This window comes from Macaca thibetana, chromosome 14 (genome assembly GCF_024542745.1).
Source record: "Macaca thibetana thibetana isolate TM-01 chromosome 14, ASM2454274v1, whole genome shotgun sequence".
Lineage (NCBI taxonomy): Eukaryota > Metazoa > Chordata > Mammalia > Primates > Cercopithecidae > Macaca > Macaca thibetana.
Genome location: NC_065591.1, coordinates 99,442,198 through 99,461,196, shown reverse-complemented (window position 1 = coordinate 99,461,196; position 18,999 = coordinate 99,442,198). Strand labels below are relative to the sequence as shown.

At 36.5% G+C, this 18,999-nt stretch overlaps 3 protein-coding genes across 9 annotated transcripts in view; 2 read left to right on the top strand and 1 right to left on the bottom strand.

The window, feature by feature from the left end:
* Positions 1–18,999, bottom strand: part of ACAT1 (acetyl-CoA acetyltransferase 1) — a 976,528-nt gene that overhangs the window by 592,253 nt on the left and 365,276 nt on the right. The gene's annotated exons all lie outside the window — the stretch shown is intronic.
* The window catches only part of CWF19L2 (CWF19 like cell cycle control factor 2), an 808,601-nt gene that overhangs the window by 591,385 nt on the left and 198,217 nt on the right, over positions 1–18,999 (top strand). The window lies entirely within an intron of this gene.
* The window catches only part of ALKBH8 (alkB homolog 8, tRNA methyltransferase), a 65,988-nt gene that overhangs the window by 9,640 nt on the left and 37,349 nt on the right, over positions 1–18,999 (top strand). For all 7 annotated transcript variants that reach the window (XM_050758699.1, XM_050758696.1, XM_050758697.1 and 4 more), the window contains 4 exons: positions 1,350–1,481; positions 2,126–2,221; positions 3,833–3,937; positions 5,887–5,957. In XM_050758699.1, coding sequence (XP_050614656.1) covers positions 1,350–1,481; positions 2,126–2,221; positions 3,833–3,937; positions 5,887–5,957 — 404 coding nt within the window. The remainder of the gene's footprint in view (positions 1–1,349; positions 1,482–2,125; positions 2,222–3,832; positions 3,938–5,886; positions 5,958–18,999) is intronic.

Genomic DNA, 18,999 nt, shown 5'->3' with positions numbered 1-18,999 from the left:
TAGTCTGATTGAGGAACTGAATAATTCAGTTAAATAAGCACAGCTTTATATACTGGTGTACAGAATTGTACAGGAATTATTACTTCTGACCCATGGAAATGAGATGTATTGAGATGAACTTTGATTTAGACATCTAATCATATATTCATTTGCCACCTATTTAGGCAATAAAAGAGCCCTGTTTTAGATATCCTAGGAGTGGGTAGGTGACTGCAATCTGCTCAAATTTATGTTTTTGTAAAATTAGATCCAAAGGAAAACTTTTACAGACTCTTTTAAAGATTTATTTTAGAAACCGTATTTCTCAGTGCTCATATGCATTTAATTTTGAATCTGACTTAATCTTTACACATTTTGGAAACTAGATTATCCTCATATTTTACATGTTTCTGGTCAGTTTTTGAAAACTGAATGGCTGAGGAGTAAGTTTTTTATTTATTTATTTTTTTTTTGAGACGGAGTCTTGCTCAGTCGCCCAGGCTGGAGTGCGGTGGCTCGATCTCGGCTCACTGTAAGCTCCGCCTCCCGGGTTCACGCCATTCTCCTGCCTCAGCCTCCGGAGTAGCTGGGACTACAGGCACTCACCACCACGCCCGGCTAATTTTTTTGTATTTTTAGTAGAGACGGGGTTTCACCGTGTTAGCCAGGATGGTCTCAATCTCCTGACCTCGTGATCCGCTCGTCTCAGCCTCCCAAAGTGCTGGAATTACAGGCGTGAGCCACCGCGCCCGGCCGAGGAGTAAGTTTTAATCAGAAAATAGTCATTGGATTTACCCCTGTCCCCCATGGTGAATATTCAATAAGAAATTGCACAAAGTAAGTTTTGGAGTGTTATTTATTTGAAATTCTTCATTAGATCCATATGTACTTTTAAGACTGTGGCAATCACATTTACAACCTTGAAAGTCATTTTTAACTGAGAACAGAATTGTGTCACAAATAGTTTATGCTTGTTTAGATATCTGCTACCAGGCAGCACTGAATAACAAATAGAAGATATATTTTTAATTCTTTTTAAAAAAACATATTTCGGAAACTAAATCCAAATTACTTAACACTGTAAATTACTTGTCTTTAAGGAATTCTTTCCAAAGTTTTCCTTATGTGATTTGAATAAATAATGTCTGGCACATAGTAGGCAATGGTATGTATTTAGCAAATGATTTACTATTCATGTTAAATGATTTACTATTCATGCACTTTTAATATGTTGTGTGCCTTTCAGCAATCTTATTTCTGAAAATGAGGATTTGAAGTTTTGTGAATTGATAAAGAGTTATTGGGCAGAATTATTTGTATATAGGAACTTTAAGTTTTGCATGTGACTATTTTAATTTGGTTTCCCATAGCACAATGGAAGGAGTTGAGGCCTCAAGCCTTACCACCAGGACTCATGGTAGTAGAAGAAATAATTTCTTCTGAGGAGGAGAAAATGCTTTTGGAAAGTGTGGACTGGACCGAAGATACAGACAATCAAAACTGTAAGTAAAGCTTTCAAAATCTGATATTTAAAAGTTTCTGCAAAACTCTTCTTCCTTTTCTCTGTCTTTCATGGTTTATTAATATTTCCTCAAAATTACTGAAACTAGCCTGGATCCAATGTTAGGCAAGTCATACCAATAATTCTTAGGAACATTAATAATAAATAACATTTATATAGCTATCAAATTTTAATTCCAAACTGATTAATATTATCCAACATTTATATAGCTTTTATAAGCCTTTTCACTTATTTTATTCATTCCCTCCCACCTTAAGGCAAGTTTCCCTTGAGGAATTAGCAGTTCAGTACCATACTGTTATAATATAGTGAGAGCTTCCTGGAGATATTTGCAAATTGGAGTTTTTCTGACTCTTTCCAGCTCATTGGCAATGTTGTGAATGGTAGTATACATGTTTAGTTTTCAGATTGATTGGGTGAAACTCTTGAAGAGTTTGTTACAATTTTAGACTTGAAGTAACAACAAATATAAGGCAAAATGGTTAATTTTGTTAAAGACTATAATTTACCAATTAACAGAAGTTGCCATTACTAAACTAATCCTTACTCAAAAAGTTGACTGAAATATGCAAAGGAATATAATTCTTTTCCTTCTTAATTATTTACTTTGTTCTCTTCACACAGCTCAAAAATCCTTAAAACACAGAAGAGTAAAGCATTTTGGTTATGAGTTCCACTATGAGAACAACAATGTAGATAAAGATAAACCATTACCTGGAGGTAAGTAATTGCTAATACATAATAAATTCTGCCTCAAAAAATTTAATATAGTAGTAGAATATTATAGTTGGGGGATTATGTTTCGTTTGTCATTTGTAGGTAAACTTTTCAAACAGTTGATTTAAAACACTTTAACTAGATAAATTGTATAGTTTTGTTGTAAAAAAATTTCAAACTGCATAGAGCTGAAGTTCATCATTATTATCCTTATTCCCATACTGCTTCTCAGAAGTACATACTATTAACAGTTTAGTATATACTTTTCCAGTCCTTTAAAAAATGAGTTTACATTAAAATATGTACACCAATAAAAGTATCCAGTTGTTAATAAATGTAGTATTGTATGGTATTGCATATATTATATATTCCATATATTACATGTATCAACCCAACTTGTTCTTTTCCCTCCACTATATGTCTTGGAAATCTTATACAGATTTTCATTTTACTAAATGATCCATAATAGCTTATTCAAATAGTTTCCTATTGATAGCTATTTAGGTTGTTTCTGGTTTTTAGCTTTCATAAATAATGCTGCTGTGAATATCTTCGTACATGCCTCTTTATGCACTGTGCAAGAGTTTCTCAAGGGAGGCTACTAAGAAGTAGAATTGTCATGTTGAAGTTTATGTTCACTAAAAAAATGTTAATCGATCAAAAAATTAGCCGGACATGGTGGCGGGCGCCTGTAGTCCCAGCTGCTCGGGAGGCTGAGGCAGGAGAATGGCATGAACCCGAGAGGCAGAGCTTGCAGTGAGCCGAGATCGCGGCACTGCACGCAAGCCTGGGCGACAGAGCGAGACTCCGTCTCAAAAAAAAAAAAAAAAAAATTGTTAATTGATACTGGCAAATTGCCTCCTAAAACAGCTGTACCAGGATGTTCTCACCAAATGTGTACCCATTTCCCCCTGCCCCAACAACGTGTGTTGTAAAGCTTTTAAATTTATAATTTCTTGATTACTGATAAGGTTGGTCATTTGTATTTCCTTTCCTGTGAATTCCTTTTTATATTCTTTGCCAGTTTTTTTCCAAGGAAGTGTCTAATTGATTAAGAATTTACTGTATATTCTGGCTTTTAATCCTTTGATATAATTGATGTAATTCTTTGTTGGAGTTAAATTTATCTTTATTTTAATGACTTTGGTCTTACTTAATGCTTTTCTTCCATCATGAAACAACATTTATGACTCCAATAAAAGTAAGTTAGTTCCACTTTGGAAGGTGTGTTTTTTTAAGGGAAATAACTTAAAATAATTAAATTTAAAATAAATGGTATAATTTAAAATATAATTTAAAATAACAAAAAAGTGGACAATTTCAATATATGGTGTATTTTTATAATTTTATTGCTGTTTTATAAAATACCAAAATTGTTGTGAGAATTGTTCTTTTAAACTTTTTATCTAAAAAAAAATCAATTAAATAACTTTAAAAGATTCTTAAATTTTTTTTATTTTGTAATTTTGTTTTCCTTGTGGGTTTATTATATTAATGGACCTGACTGCTAAATTAAAAGCTCAGTGATTTTTATCACAGTGATTTTTAAAATTCTTGAGTAAAACAAGCAAAGTAACTATTTTAATGTTTTATCTTTATGATTACTAACTTTAGGTCTTCCTGACATTTGTGATAGCTTTTTGGAGAAATGGTTGAGGGAAGGTTACATTAAACATAAACCTGATCAAATGACCATAAATCAGTATGAACCTGGGCAAGGTGAGTATATCTTGTTTAAACATTTTAGTTACATATTTTGGAACTGAGTAGATGATGTAATTCTCTAAGAGCAAATATATCATTATTATTATTATTATTTTTCTTTTTTTTGAGATGGAGTTTCGCTCTTGTTGCTCATGCTGGAGTGCAATGGTGTGGTCTCGGCTCACTGCAACCTCTGCCTCCAGGGTTCAAGTGATTCTCTTGCCTCAGCTCCCCAAGTAGCTGGGATTACAGGTGCCCAGCAACACGCCCAGCTAATTTTTTGTATTTTTGTAGAGATGGAGTTTCATCATGTTGGTCAGGCTAGTCTCAAACTCCTGACCTCAGGTGATCCACTCGCTTCGGCCTCCCAAAGTACTGGGATTACAGGCGTGAGCCACTGCTCACAGCTGAGCAAATATATTATTTTTAAGCTCAAATTAAGTCTCAGATTACCTTGCTTATGTTTGTTACTTGTGTTGACTTCAATCCTTGCAAATCTACACTTTAATCCCTTGAGGAACTTGCATTTCAAAGTGTAAACACACTGACACAAATCAGTTTGTGATTTTTTTTTGTTTCCCTTTCAACATTTCCTTTAGAGAGGGAAGACATTGGTCTGAAAAACATAGGAGACGTGTGAAATAAAAAACAGGAGACATGTAATGGAAGAAACCAAATAATTTATAGATAGACAAAGGTTACTTGGTTGGATGATCTTTCTCTTCCTAGTTATTGATTTCTTATACTTGTTAGCAGCATCTTCATCTGATATTTATAGTAATCAAATGATTTTAAGGATTTTATTTTTTACTTTTTTTGGCTTAAACAACAGAAATTTGTTTTCACAGTGTAGAGGCTGGAAGTTCAAGATCAAGGTGCCGGTTGATTGGGTTCCTGGTGAGGGCTCCCTTCCTGGCTTGTCATCGGCCACCTTCTCTCGTTGTCCTCACATGTCCTTTTCTCTGTGTGTGCATGTGCATGGAGAGAGAGCTTCCACTTGTAAGATTAGGACCCCACCCACACTTAAGACCTCTTTAATTGTAAGAGTTTTATTAACGGCAGGAGTTACGGAGTTTTGTTTTCTTTTCTACATTTATTACAACGAAAACTGATGGCTTTAATTTGTAGCCAAGTGGATTTGTGACTACTGCACCTCTGAATTAGAGAGACATGCTGACCTTGTCCCTGGCACAGCAAGACAACTGGAGCTGAAGCAGAGGCCGCTCCTGTAGAGCACAGAGGCTGGGGCCACTCTTAAAGACGCAGAGGCCTATAGGATGAAACGGGAAGAAGCATGTGTTAGCTTCTCCAAACCGGCGGGCTCTGAAAATGAGAGGGAAGGGCTGAGCCAAGTGAGCTTGACCCCAGATTAACCAGTCAGCCAGGGCATTTCTTCTTTACCTGTCTTACCTAGCTGTCTTTCCCTTGGCTTGTAAGCTCTTTGAGGACAGGGACCCTCTTACTAGCTTTGTATACCCTCACTGTGTAGCAACATTTCTTTTACTTAAGAGGTGTGCAATTAATGTAAATTGACAGATCGATGGAGAAGTCCATATCGTAATTATTGATATGCCTAGTCTTTATACCTGATTATTGCTTTTGTTCTGCAAGTACTTGGGAATCCAGTGTTTGAGGGTAAAAATGACTTTTGTATTTTTCTTTCACATTTTCCTCTTGGGCTGAAATTGGGTTAAGTGTCCTAGTTAATCAGTGATTCCTGAGCCTTAATTTTAGATCAAACCCCAATGGCACTTTAACTTGAAGTTAAGATATTTTTAGTTTATATTTATTTTAATATATTTTAGTCACATTCACCCTAAATGCTTCCTTTTAACCAAAATTATAGTACCTTCCTGATTACCAAGCAATATTGTCACCATAATAGCATAAGGCTATATTTACAGCCATCTTAAATCTACTAAAAGGAAAAATGAAGTGACGTGTTGTCCTGTTTTCCATCTCAGGAATTCCCGCTCATATTGACACACATTCTGCTTTTGAGGATGAGATCGTTTCTCTCAGTTTGGGGTCAGAGGTAAATGGTCATTTTTATTAGCTATCATCATATATCTTACCTTGTACAATGCCCTTTTCAAAGATCATCCACATTCTTAATGAATTAGGATTTAAAAATGAAAAATAAGAGCACCATTAGCACTTTGGTTTCTTTTGAATGTCTTCGTCTTTTAAATGTTGAAATTTTTTTCTGTCACCTCATCAGATGCCAGGAAAACAGCTTGAAATCTAATTTTTTACAGGAAACTTTTAGCAGTTAAATAAGATCTAGACTTTCCTTGGTGCAGTGTGGCCCATTTTTGACCTACTGGTGCAGCATTGCCATCTAGTGGCAAAAGATAGTAGCTTCATGCCATAGAAAAAGGAAACAAATTAAAATGTGTATTCCGAGTTTTGGTGAACTTTTTCCATATATTACCTGATTCAATCCCTTCAAAAACTCTGAGCAGTAGAGGGTAATATCTTCATTTTTATAGATGAAGAATAAGAGGTTCATGTTTATTCATTGATTTGTTTCTGAAGCTGCACTTTGCTTGAGCCACTAAAAGAAAATATTACATGTGAAGTAATCCACGCAACCTACAGGCAGATTTTTGGATAGAAATCATAATTTTAGGTTGGGTGTGGTGGCTCATGCCTGTAATCCCAGCATTTTGGGAGGCTGAGACGAGCGAATCACGAGGTCAGGAGATCGAGACCATCGTTACTAACACGGTGAAACCCCGTCTCTACTAAAAATTAAAAAAAAATTAGCTGGGCGTGGTGGTGTGCGCCTGTAGTCCCAGCTACTCAGGAGGCTGAGGCAGGAGAATCACTTGAACCTGGGAGGCAGAGGTTGCAGTGAGCCGAGACTGCGCCACTGCACTCCAACCTGGGCAACAGAGTGAGACTCTGACTCCAAAAAAATTGAAAATCAGAGTTTTAAATCTACCAGAGTCCTTAAAACATGAGGTCATCTAATCTAACTAGAGGCTGTATCAAATTCTGATCTTGTTCCTGGAGGCAAAAACTATTCATTTTTGTTTTCCCATATTTGTATAGTTTCCATCATTAGATCTTCAGTGTTTTGGCCTCTTAACCTTTCCCGAGCTTGTGTAGTCATGTTGATACTGTGACTTGACAATTAGTGGTGTTTGATATGACAGAACCATCTTATTAACTATGTGTGTAGATTCTTAATACAGGCGCTTTAAAAAATAATGAGATCGGGGAGGAAAAAGCACTCTTCTCTCTCTGGTTTCTTTTTTGTTTTTACCTCCTATCCTTGCTTCTAGCTTTAGGGACCAGTAAAGGACATCTTCACGTTTTCCTTCCAACTGTGTAGCCAACTGAGAAATGAGACAAAAGATAATTGGAGATTAGCGTATTAACTTTACTACTGAGAAAACTGATGGCAGAACATGACTTTAGATCTGTAGCCAAGTGAACTTGTTAATACTACACCTCTGAATTAAGGAGACATACTGACCTTGTCACTGGCATAGCTGGACAACTGGAGACCTTCCCCATGGAGGCAGAGGCTGTTCCTATAACAGGACACGAAGGAGCTCCTCTAACAGGATATGTGTTAGCTCATATGCTGTGTTAGCTCATAACCAGCTGGCCCTGAAAACGAGAGGAAAGGGCTGAGCCACGTGAGCTTGGCTTCAGGGTAACCAATAAGCAAAGGCGTTCCCTGGAGAGTTGTCAGTGAAGGGGTGGGAAAAAACTAGGAGTGTTTCTACTTTTTATTCCTAGGGAAGTTCCCTCCCTTTCCAGGGAGATGTGACAAATGAGGACTCAATATCCCCCCCAATGCCCTAGAAGATCATTGCACAGTTTTTAATTAGAAATTGTGGAGAAGGGAAAATTTGCCCTTTAGTTGAACTGAAAATCTGCTGCATTCATTATCTCTATTTGGTGTCTCTGGAGGCATATAATTTTCAGCTGCCAATTTGAATGACTTTTGGTTAAAGCCATCTTTGTAATGGCTGGAAAGTGTGCATAAGTTATGACAGGAACAGTAGTTTTTCTTTTAAAAGATAACCTTTGAGGGTAAGTGAATTGTAATTTTGAAAAAAAAGTTTATTTGTATGATTACTTGAACATATTCTTCTTAAAGCTCTTATAATTTTAAGTTTATAATGTTTGTTTCAGCTTGTAATACTATTTAAAACAGTCTACTAAATTGGGGCCTTTATTTCATCTATAAAATGGGATTAATAATATTTCTTTCCTGGCTGAAGGATTGTGATAGAAATAAAATGAGGTAATGTATGTGAAAGTGTTTTTCAAACTCAGAGCAGTTCATGCATGTAAAGGCTCCTTGAGGTGTATCTGCTCTAGGGCTCCTTACTTAAAGCCTTCACTTCTGTAACAGGAGGAAGCTCATGTTCCCATGGCCTAGAAGTAGGATTTCAAGTGGTCATGAAAGAGATGACTTTCCACTCTTGCAACTTGTTCCGTTCTGTTTTATTTATTGATTGATGATATGTAATTACTCGAATTTTCTCCTAGCACCTTGCTCCACACCTAGAATCTGAGTACTATACCTTCGGCCCTATTTCTTTATTTTCTCATGTTTGACGTCCTCAGTTGTTTTAAGAACTTTCCTGTAATGCCTATCGTAGCTTCCATTTCATTGTAATAATTTTGTCAGTGGCATTATTGTTTTGGTTTTTTGTAATGCTTTTTTTGTTTTGTTTGACTTAAATATAATATCAAAGACTCAGCAAAAGTCATTGATGTTATATTTAATTCTTTACTTTCTCTCTTTCCCAGGAAATTTCTAAGATCTCTTTCAACTCTTAAATGTTCCAACTCATGGTGTTCCCGTGAGGTATTCTTAACTTTAATATAAGTCTTAAATGCTTTATATTTATGACTACTGGAGCATATTCTTAAAATTCTTATAGTATGTCTAAAAATAGTGTACATTTTATATTAAGCAAAAACAGTCTTGATTTTTTTCAAACATATTAATTTTCCCTCTACAACTAAGTTGTGATTTTCTTTAAGGCTTTTGTACCTTTGAAATATGTGTGATATGTGTATAAGTGAGGATGATTTTAGCTGCAAATAATAACAGAAAACCCAAATAAAAATGATTACGCAGCAAAACAAGTTAATATCTCATATAACAAGATGTCTCGAGGAAGGCTGGTTCCAAAAGTTTCAACTTGTTGGCCCAGGTCAGTGATTTCATCAAGGAACCAACCAGTTTCTTTCCATCTCAAATACTAACTGCTCCCCTAACTAAGGATGAGCTTAGGGAAATATCCAAGGAGTAGGCTGCATCAGGATATATAATAATAACGTACACCTGTGAAGTCTACTAGGCTTTTGTTTTTAGGTAATCCCTCACTGATACATTTGTCCTGCTGTAAATTGCAGCCTGCCTTTGCTGGCCAGGCATGTTTTGAGAGATGCCCTTGCTATAACCTTTTATGATAATAAACTAGTAATGTTGTTGCGTAGATACTCAGTTCACCAAGTACCATAAGAGTTGGTCAACTGACAATGAAAATAACTACTTAATGCGCATCTCCCTAAAACCAGTACCTAACTTCTATTATAAATAAGAAAGAGAACTTTTGATTAGGACTTACCTGGGAAAATGAAACTAAAATTTATGAAGATGTTTTTAGAGAAAAATTTTATTTAACAATTTTTAGATTATATTACAACTATGTACTAATGTTTTAGAACAAAGAATGAGTCACATGAACTTTATTTTTGGTATTTTTTTTCTGATAAAGTATGATAGCAAGATAAAAATTCCTTTATTTGACTTTTATAGCTTGATTATATAGAGTGCATCATTGTTGTGTTGTTTGCATTATTTTTCTCTTCGTTGTGAAAGTACTGACTCTCCCAGATTTTCAAATGTTTAATGGATTTGCATGTGATTTAAATGGCTCTCTGACATCCCTTTTATCAACTTTGGGAAGTCCCTCTTTTGTGAGAATTGCAATTTCAATTAGTTTTGTATTTGAATTACACTGGCTAATATTTATATAATCAGCATTCACTGAAAGACTGACCAAAGGGATTACCATAATGGGCAGAGATAGCTGCTGATATTGAAGAGAGAGAGAGAGATTTGGGCAAGTACTAATTTTATGGAAGTCTGTTTATCAGTAAATATTTCTTATTATGATGACTTTTGCAACTCGGTGGATGGGGATAGTTGGATAGTTGGGTAGTAAAGACCCCATCTGCTGAATGTTTGCTATAGAGGGCCACATCTTTCAAGTATATTTCCTGCTCTCTTTCCAGGCTCTTGCTATCAGCAAATACCTATTGAGTCCTGCCTGATCTCCTGTGATAGGGTACTGAGTAAAAATTATTTATGCAGTATCTTGAAATACCTAGCTGAATGGGTTTTTTTAGTCATTGTTTTTTGTTTTGTATTCTCAGTCTGGTCAATCAGAATGACTCACAGGGTACGTCTGTTCTAAGAGTTTCTTGTTTTAATGGACAAATGTTTCATTATTTTCTGATCTTTAGCACAAACTGGAAAAAACACCCAGACATTTTCTTTATACCACTTAAAACAACAATACTGTCTGGACCGCAGACATACTGGCTTCATCTCCAACCTCAAATTCAGCCCTCAATATTTGCCTATATAAGCAATGTTTACAGCCTCAGAAGCCAAACAATCTCTTCTTTTAGTTTTTATCTTGATTCCAGGCCCCACACTTTATTCTTATCTGAGAGTCCTTGGAATATTTACATTTCCTGAAGTTCTGAAAAATGGATTGTCTCTGCTGTGTAGCTCCTCACTCCTTTCTCTCATTCTTTATAGCTTATTTGTGAATTTTTTACTCTGTCTCTGTAGTGCCCTTAGCAGTAAAAAGAGTGATCTGCCATCCTGGTGGGTGTATATTTCTCCAGCTTTGTGTTTGTGTGTGTGTGTGTGGTTTGTATCTAAAGCCATGGTGACTTTTGTATGGCTGTACATGTATTTTGATGTAGATGTGGAAAAGGAGCGTAACTCTCACATGGGTTCTTTAGTTGTGTTATAGTATAATTAAAGCGGCATTGGGCCAATCTTCATTTTTCCTTTTATCCTACGGGTCTCTAACATTCAAAACTTCTGGAGTAGACAAGTAGATCTGCTGGTTTGTAGGCCAGAAATAAATAAATGCTCTGCCTTGTTTGATCATGTCACTTTTTATACATTGAATTCTATTTTTCACTTTTAAGCACTTTCCTTCAGAACTTATGTTCTGAAGATTCAATTATTTTTGTGTTTATGTTTCAGGATCTTTTGGAAGTCAGCATTCTCTTTTGCATAAACTGGGCAAAAAAGACTCAGTGCTGACAGTTCTTAACATGCACTCTTTGTCTTTTTTCTGTGGAGTAGGAACTCCTTTATTCAAGCCCCTTCAATAAGGGTAATGGCAAAGAAATATACCTGTTTCAGCCAACAGGCTGCTAACAAAGTCTGTTTCACGGCATGACATCATAAAATAGAACATGCTGCTGTATTTGGAGACTTTGGAGTACCGATTCTTCCATCTTTTCAGTTAGAACGATGTGCATTTACTGTGTAGCAAGAAACAGCATTATATCACTCCATCTAGATTGTAGAACTGGAATAAAATTTAGAAACATCAATGGAGTTCAGAAAACTACAGTAGAAGCCTGCTTAGGTGATATAGTTGAAACTACCAGTCGGCTGCACTTAAATTAGGGAATAGTAATAATAAAAGACACATACATACTGCAGCCGTTTTAACTTAACACATATAAATTCACTCATCAATATTTTGTTGTCAGGCCAAGGTCTTTGCTTCTGTGAGGGGCCACAGTGTGCTTTGTCTTTCCAGTTTCATTTCTTTAAAGTGAAGCAAACGTTTAAAGACGTGAAACCATCTGATTGTGGGGTTTTACATTTGATGTTTTTATTTCCAATATTTTGTAATCCAATTTTCACATTTGTTGGAACATTATATTTATTTTTTGCCTTTATTGAGTCATTCTACAATATTCGACTTGGCTTCTATGGAAAAATGCTGTCTTTTCTCACTTAATTTTCATTCATTTATGTAATATTAAATTAAGTTAAATAATTATAATGATAAGGGTAACCGGCACAGTGATTTGGGAACATACACAATTTGACTTGTTAAGCGTATAGCTCTACTGGTGAGAATAGAAGTGCATGAACATATTGGAGAGTTGTCTGTCATCAACAAATATTCCGGGCATGGGTACACATTATAGAAGGAATGGAGCATGTTGGTTGGTTAAATGGATGTTGGTTAAAAGAACTTTTACTTATATGACCAGCATTGTCCTGTGCATTCTAGGGGATGCAGAAATACTTTCAACCTTGATTTTTTTTCCCCTCAGATATTAGCCCTGAATATCTAACAGTCTTTTCTTTTTTTTTTTTTTTTTTTTGAGTTGAAGTCTCACTCTGTTGTCCAGGCTGGAGTGCGGTGGCGCGATCTTGGCTCACTGCAACCTCTGCCTCAGAGTTCAAGCAATTCTCTGCCTCAGCCTTCTGAGCAGCTGGTATTACAGGTGCCCGCCACCGTGCCTGGCTAATTTTTTTATTTTTAATAGAGACAGGGTTTCACCATCTTGGCCAGGCTGGTCTTGAACTCTTGACCTTGTGACCCACCTGCCTCGGCTTATATCCAACATTCTAAAAGGGATTTCAACTTGTCTAAATCAAAGCTCATCATCTTTGTTTTCAGCCATTCACCGCCCACTGTCATTCTCCTATACAGAACAAAATCTTTGCCCTTTCTGGGTTTCCTGCTCTGGTTAATGAGCCCACTGTCATTAGAACATTCAGAACATGGCAAATATTCCTTTTTTTTTTTTTTTTTTGAGACAGGGTCTTGCTCTGTTGCCCAGGCTGGAGTGCAGTGGTGCACTCATGGCTCACTGCAGCCTCGACCTCCCAGGCTCAAACGACCCTCCCACTCTAGCCATCCTAGTGGCAGGGGCTGCAGGCGCGAGCTACCATGCCCAGCTAATTTTTGTATTTTTTGTAGAGACGGGGTTTCGCCATGTTGCCCAAGCTGGTCTTGAATTCCTGGGCTCAAGCAGTCTGCCCTACCTTGGCCTCCCAAGGTGTTGGGATTACAGGCATGAGCCACTGCACCTGGCTGTTGTCAAATATTCTTGACATGTATTTCTAGGATTATAAATTTTGCTTTTAAGTACTGCTTTATTGCATCCCATGTTTTCTGTTAAAAACTGCTTTGTGGAGATGTAATTGATGTACCAAGGGCTGCACATACTTAATAAATGCTCATGAAGCCTTCACCACACTCAAGATGATGAACATACCCATTATTCCCACAAGTCTCCTCATGCGCTAAGTTTTCCTCATGCACTAAAGATTTCATTTAACTTTTTTGTGGCTTATGTTATTGTTCTTGTTACATTTGAGGGTGACTGTTGTTTATTTCTCTGGATTCTTTTAAGATTTTTTTTCTTTTACCTTTTGTTTTATTTTTATGATCCTGCTTATTCTGCTTATTTTGATGGGCTTGTTTATTCTGCTTGGGAATTACCAGGTTTCTTGAATCTGTAGATTGAGTTTTTCCATCAGTTTTGGAAACTGCTTAGTCATTGCCTCTGTAGATTTTGCCCTTGCCCCATTCTTTCTTCATTTACCTTTTTTTCTACATTTTTTATTTTACTTATCCTGTCTTCTGTGTTTTCTGTCTTTTGTCTCTCCATGCTTTATTCCAAATAGTTTCTTCTGTCACTAGTTCTTTATTTTGCTGTGTTGATGTGCTGTTAAGCTCATTCATTGATATCCTAATTTCAGTTATGGCATTTTTCTGTTTTAGAATGCCTGGTTTTTCTTTATATCTACAGGGTCTCTTTTTTTTTATCATTTCTGTTCCCTGCTGAAATGTTCAAGCTTAGCATTTATATCTTTAAACATGGCAAGCATCTTTGTTTTATAGCCTATTTCTGATATTTGAGTATTTGAGGTCCCCGTGATTTTTTTTTTCTGTTTCCCCTACTAGGTTGTCTTTTTCCAGAGCAGGTACTGTGTCTTATTCTGATTCAGAATGTCTGATATGAAGGCTGGCTTTCTATATTTATAGAAAGCTCACAGGTGATTGTGTTATATAGCTAGGATTTTATACCATTGAGTTAGAAAATGCTGAAATGCTAAAGCTGTATAGTATCAACTCTAAGGGCAGTGGGACTTTAGGTTTATTCTTTAAGACAAAGGATAAATAGAAATGAATATAGGCCCCCACTGGCAGTTCTAATTATCATTCAATTAAATATTCCGGTGCAATACTAGAAACTGAAGAAGTTAAAGGCTATGTGTATTAGTTTCAGATCCTGGCATGTTTGTACCAGGGCTGAATTAAACACTGGACTAGTTGGGGGACTTGGGTTTAACTTATCCCAATTTAACTTTTAATTGACCATGGAGAAAATTTTGGTGCTTTCTGTTTTAAATTGAAGTCAACATGTATTACTTGCATTTTGATTGTCATCGGGAGTTGATATGCAGTTAGTAATATGAATAGTAGCTGCTATGACTTCTACTCCTTTGACCATCAGCACTACCATTACCATGATCATTACTGCCAATAGCCAACTATTCTATGCTAGAGACTGTGGCAGATGCTATATTAAGTGAACTTTTCCTCATGGGGAGCAATCTAGGGCCTCAGGAATAGATATACCCGTGACTGTTGTTCTTGTTACTCTAGCTGTCTCATTTTGGTTCTTTGTGAATCTGATGGTTTATTTTGCTTAAGGAGGAAAGCCCAGAGAACAAACAAATAGAATTTAGAAAGTCTTCTGTCCAAATATAAAATATACACCACCCTACTTGTAAAAATACATTATTTATGATGAATTCATTCATTCATTCAAAAATATTTGTTGAATATCATGTACTAGACAGACCCTAACAAGTAAACAAAGATACAATTTAAAATATTTTTAAGCTAAAATATTTTATTACCTCTATAACCTTTTCATATATAAAGTAAAACTTAATTTTATTGAGGTGGTTTGTGAACCCATTTTTGAATGGTGGTGGATTTCACTTCATGGTTCCTGCAAACAAATGAAGCCATGGTGCGATAAGTGAGAACTCAAAGCAAGTGGTCTCAGCGCAAACACATCAACATAAGCATATTATTTGTTAGGCATTTAAGGTAAGCATTTATAATATTGAATATACAATGATGGTTAAAGTGTCTCCAATTTAGTATTTTCTTTTTTAGCTTATTTTCCAGTTATGCAACATATATTTTGTTCTCTATTGTGCCATTTGACAGTGTGTCTAGATCATTAGCTAAAAAGATGCCTTTTATTTTTATTTTACATTACACTTGAGCTTAGCTAGACAAAACAGTTCAAAGCCATTTGTTTTTGGGGGTGAAGAGGAAGAGAGGGCAGAATCTATTTGTTCAGCAGCTGAGACCTAGTTTTGGAGGTCAGAGTTGTATTTGAAAAGTGGAAGTTGCTGACTTTTGCTATACAGTAGATCTTTTTGTGGTGTTTTCTTTTTAAATTTTTGCTGGATCTAATTTTGCCTATTTCACATATGCAGTACTGCAGGCACATTTCCAGATGTAAACCCTAAATGTGTGCATGGTACCTGATCAACTAGGAAAGTTTCTACACCAGAAGCGTCAAACGATGTTCTGCCTCTCATTTTCTCTCAGTAGCAATGAGAAATAAGTGCCTTTGGACCACAGTGGTATTTAGCTGCTGCCCGTAACACTTCAGCGCCCACTCTTTGATGCCATAGGGCACCATCCTGTGCAGTTTTTCTCCTCGCATGACCAGGTTATTGAGGCTTGTACTTTATGAAATTGCTGCTGGCTGCAGGACAAGGGAATAGAACTTGTTTTCTTTTAGTCACTTTCAAATGGGAAGTCCTGTACGTTGGTTACAGGGTTACAGAATGTGTTGGTGACATTGCCACTTTTCCTTCGAGTTTCATAAGACTTTGTAATTTGGGGATTCTAACTTTCAAGAAATTTAGCCAATGGATTTAAGTCTCCTGTGTGTGGGCGTTGTTTTCCATTTTTGCTTTTTGTTGTTGTTTTTTAAACATCTCTTACCAGTAGGAATCAGGGAAGGGAAACAGGTTTGTGGTGGGCCTTGATTTTTTTTTTTTTTAAGGCAGAGTCTCCCTCTGTTGCCCAGGCTGGAGTGCAATGGCGCAATCTTGGCTCACTGCAACTTTCACTTCCTGGGTTCAAGCGATTCTCTTGCCTCCTAAGCAGCTGGGACAAGCACCTGCCACCACGTCCGGCTGTTTTTTGTATTTTTAGTAGAGATGGGGTTTCACCGTGTTGGCCAGACTCCTGACCTTAAGTAATCTGCCTGCCTTGGCCTCCCAAGTGCTGGGATTACAGTCGTGAGCCACTGCGCCCAGCCAGTGGGCCTTCATTTTAACCTGTTCTAAAGGAGCAGGCCATATGGCATAGGTAGAAGGTTTAAAGGTCACTAGCATCAGCCGTTAGTCTCCAAGGTGTCTCCAGGGAAAAATTACTGTCAATGACTCTGCCCTGGAAATACCAGCAAGCTTTTCTTCCAGTTACTCTTAGCAAAGTGTACTTCTGGGGATATCACTTTTTGTGGAGTTTCCTCTTTGCTATTTAAAATAAAAAGCAAACTCTTATTTCATTTGGGTCAAACGAAATTGTTAGCACAACTATAAAATATTTGTGTTTGGTAGACTATGGGAAACAGGTGGACTTTCAGCTATGAAATATTTTCTCTAGTTAAATATAGTAAGTTCTACCCTCTTAGCTTTTATCATTCTCTATGAATCACACATAGTTTTTCACATCATATTGTCGCTTGTCCAGATATTCTTTTGGGATTTCTCTAAAAGGGTTAATGATCTCGGCCTCTTTCTAACCATTAAGGATCAGGATTAAATTTGTCTTCTTTCTCAGAAGTATTCTCAGTAGCAATATATTCTTCTTTATCCTATTTAGGCAACATGGAAATCTGTTTATTCCTTCATGTGCTTTTCTGTTATGAATGTTAACTTTTCTTGGTTGATAGATTGATAACTGTGTCTGGCATTTTTGTTCTGTTGTATTTTGGGTATGTGAAAGTTGTATAAGATGAGAATGTCTAAGGTTTTTGTTTGCTTAGGACTGAACATTATCCTCGGTCATGCCCTGTAAGCTTGCTGGGCACTAGATCTTTATTGACTCTGCCATCTCAGAAAATAGAGAAAATAGGTAAAAACAAAAAGAATAATTGGAAAAGCTCCTGTGGAGCACAATTTTCACATGGCAGAATGATTCAGCAGTTTCAGGGGAACTTTATTGATTGAACAGTTTTTTAAAGTCTTTTTATTTTGTGGTATTTTAACAAGCATTTAGTTAAAGTACAGATACTTTAAATGTGATGATACTGAAAATACTTTATTTTGATGATGGAATGTGGTAAGAAAAATTTAATTTTCATAGGAAGCCTACATTTAATTTTATAAGTAAAATTATATCTAAATTTAAAAAAACTATACTGTCAAATTATATGCCAAAATAAATTTCAGAGATATAAAGGCTAAAATGTGCCAGAAAATTTGTAATAAAATAGGAGAGAATATTTATCTGTTCAAGATGGGGGCTTTGTAAGCATATGAGGAAATTGTGTTTTTGTGTTTTGTAGTCATAAAATAGATTGACAACATTTAAAAAATGCAGACCTTCCAAGGCCGGCTATATAAATTGTGGGGCCCAGGTCCAAATGAAAATGTCGACTCCTTATTCAGAACATAGGAAAATGGACCAGAAAGGCACTAAAGTATAAAGCTTTTCCTTCTGTGGTCTTTCTCATCTCGTCAAAGTGATTTGTGTTTTCTATTTAGTGCCATCAGTGTAAATAAATCTAAATTTTGATTTATTGGCATGAATTTTACTATTTTTCTTCATGCAATGGCATGCATTTTACTAGTTTTAAATGCAAATGTAAGAACATCTAACTTGTGTGGAATCACCAATTTTTTTTTTTTTTTTTTTTTTTTGTCTTCAACTTTTATTTTAAGTTCGGGGTACATGTGCAGGATACGCAGGTTTGTTACATAGGTAAACATGTGCCATGGTGCTTTGCTGCACAGATCATCCCATCACATAGGTATTAAGCCCAGCATCAATTAACTATTCTTCCTGATGCTCTCCCTTCCTCCACCACCCCCCTCCAACAGGCTCCAGTGTGTGATGTTCCCCTCAATGTGTCCATGTGTTATGATCATTCAGGTACCGCTTATAAGTGAGAACACGTGGTATTTGGTTTTCTGTTCCTGTGTTAGTTTGCTGAAGATAATGGCTTCCAACTCCATCTGTGTCCCTGCAAAGGACATGATCTCATTCCTTTTTATGGCTGCATAGTATTCCATGCTGGTGTATATGTACCACATTTTCTTGTTCTAGTTTATCATTGATGGGCATTTACATTGATTCCATGTCTTTGCTATTGGGAATCACCAAACTTAAACAATTTGTATTTTGTACTTGTACATTCATTTGTGATCATTTTTACCAGAATAGTGGAAACACTGCACAAAACTAACTCAACAATAGCCATTTTTGTTTCACTTCTTGATTTGAGCACCTTCTGCTAACATTGTCTATCTTCTGTTTGCTGCGTAAGGAAGGACTGGAAGGAAATGGAATTATGAATTTTGAGGAGTCTGGCTCCAGGCTGAAACCCCATGTGATTTTTCAGGCCTCACCATAGGCAATGACAAAGGCTTTACCTGGTGGCCTCATGGCGGGAAGCTGCCCTCCCCATAGTAGACTTGATGCACAGCCAATGCATTACAGTCTAAGTGAAGTTGTAATGAAGGGGTCAAACCTCCCTGGCTGGTCATGCTCTTATGCCTATTTGCATTCCTAGCCCAGACACCTTCATTCCTCGATCTCTTTATCTGAGGTCTTTGGCTGAGGTCCTCTTCAGGCACCTCTGCCAAGGCCTTTTTGTGGAGGAAGGAGTTGGAAACCTCAACGATACCTTCCTTAGTCTGACTTAGTACTAGCTACTTTTCAATTCCTAGTCCTTCCCCCTCACCCTTCCCTGACCGCTGAGTTTATAACACTGCCGGA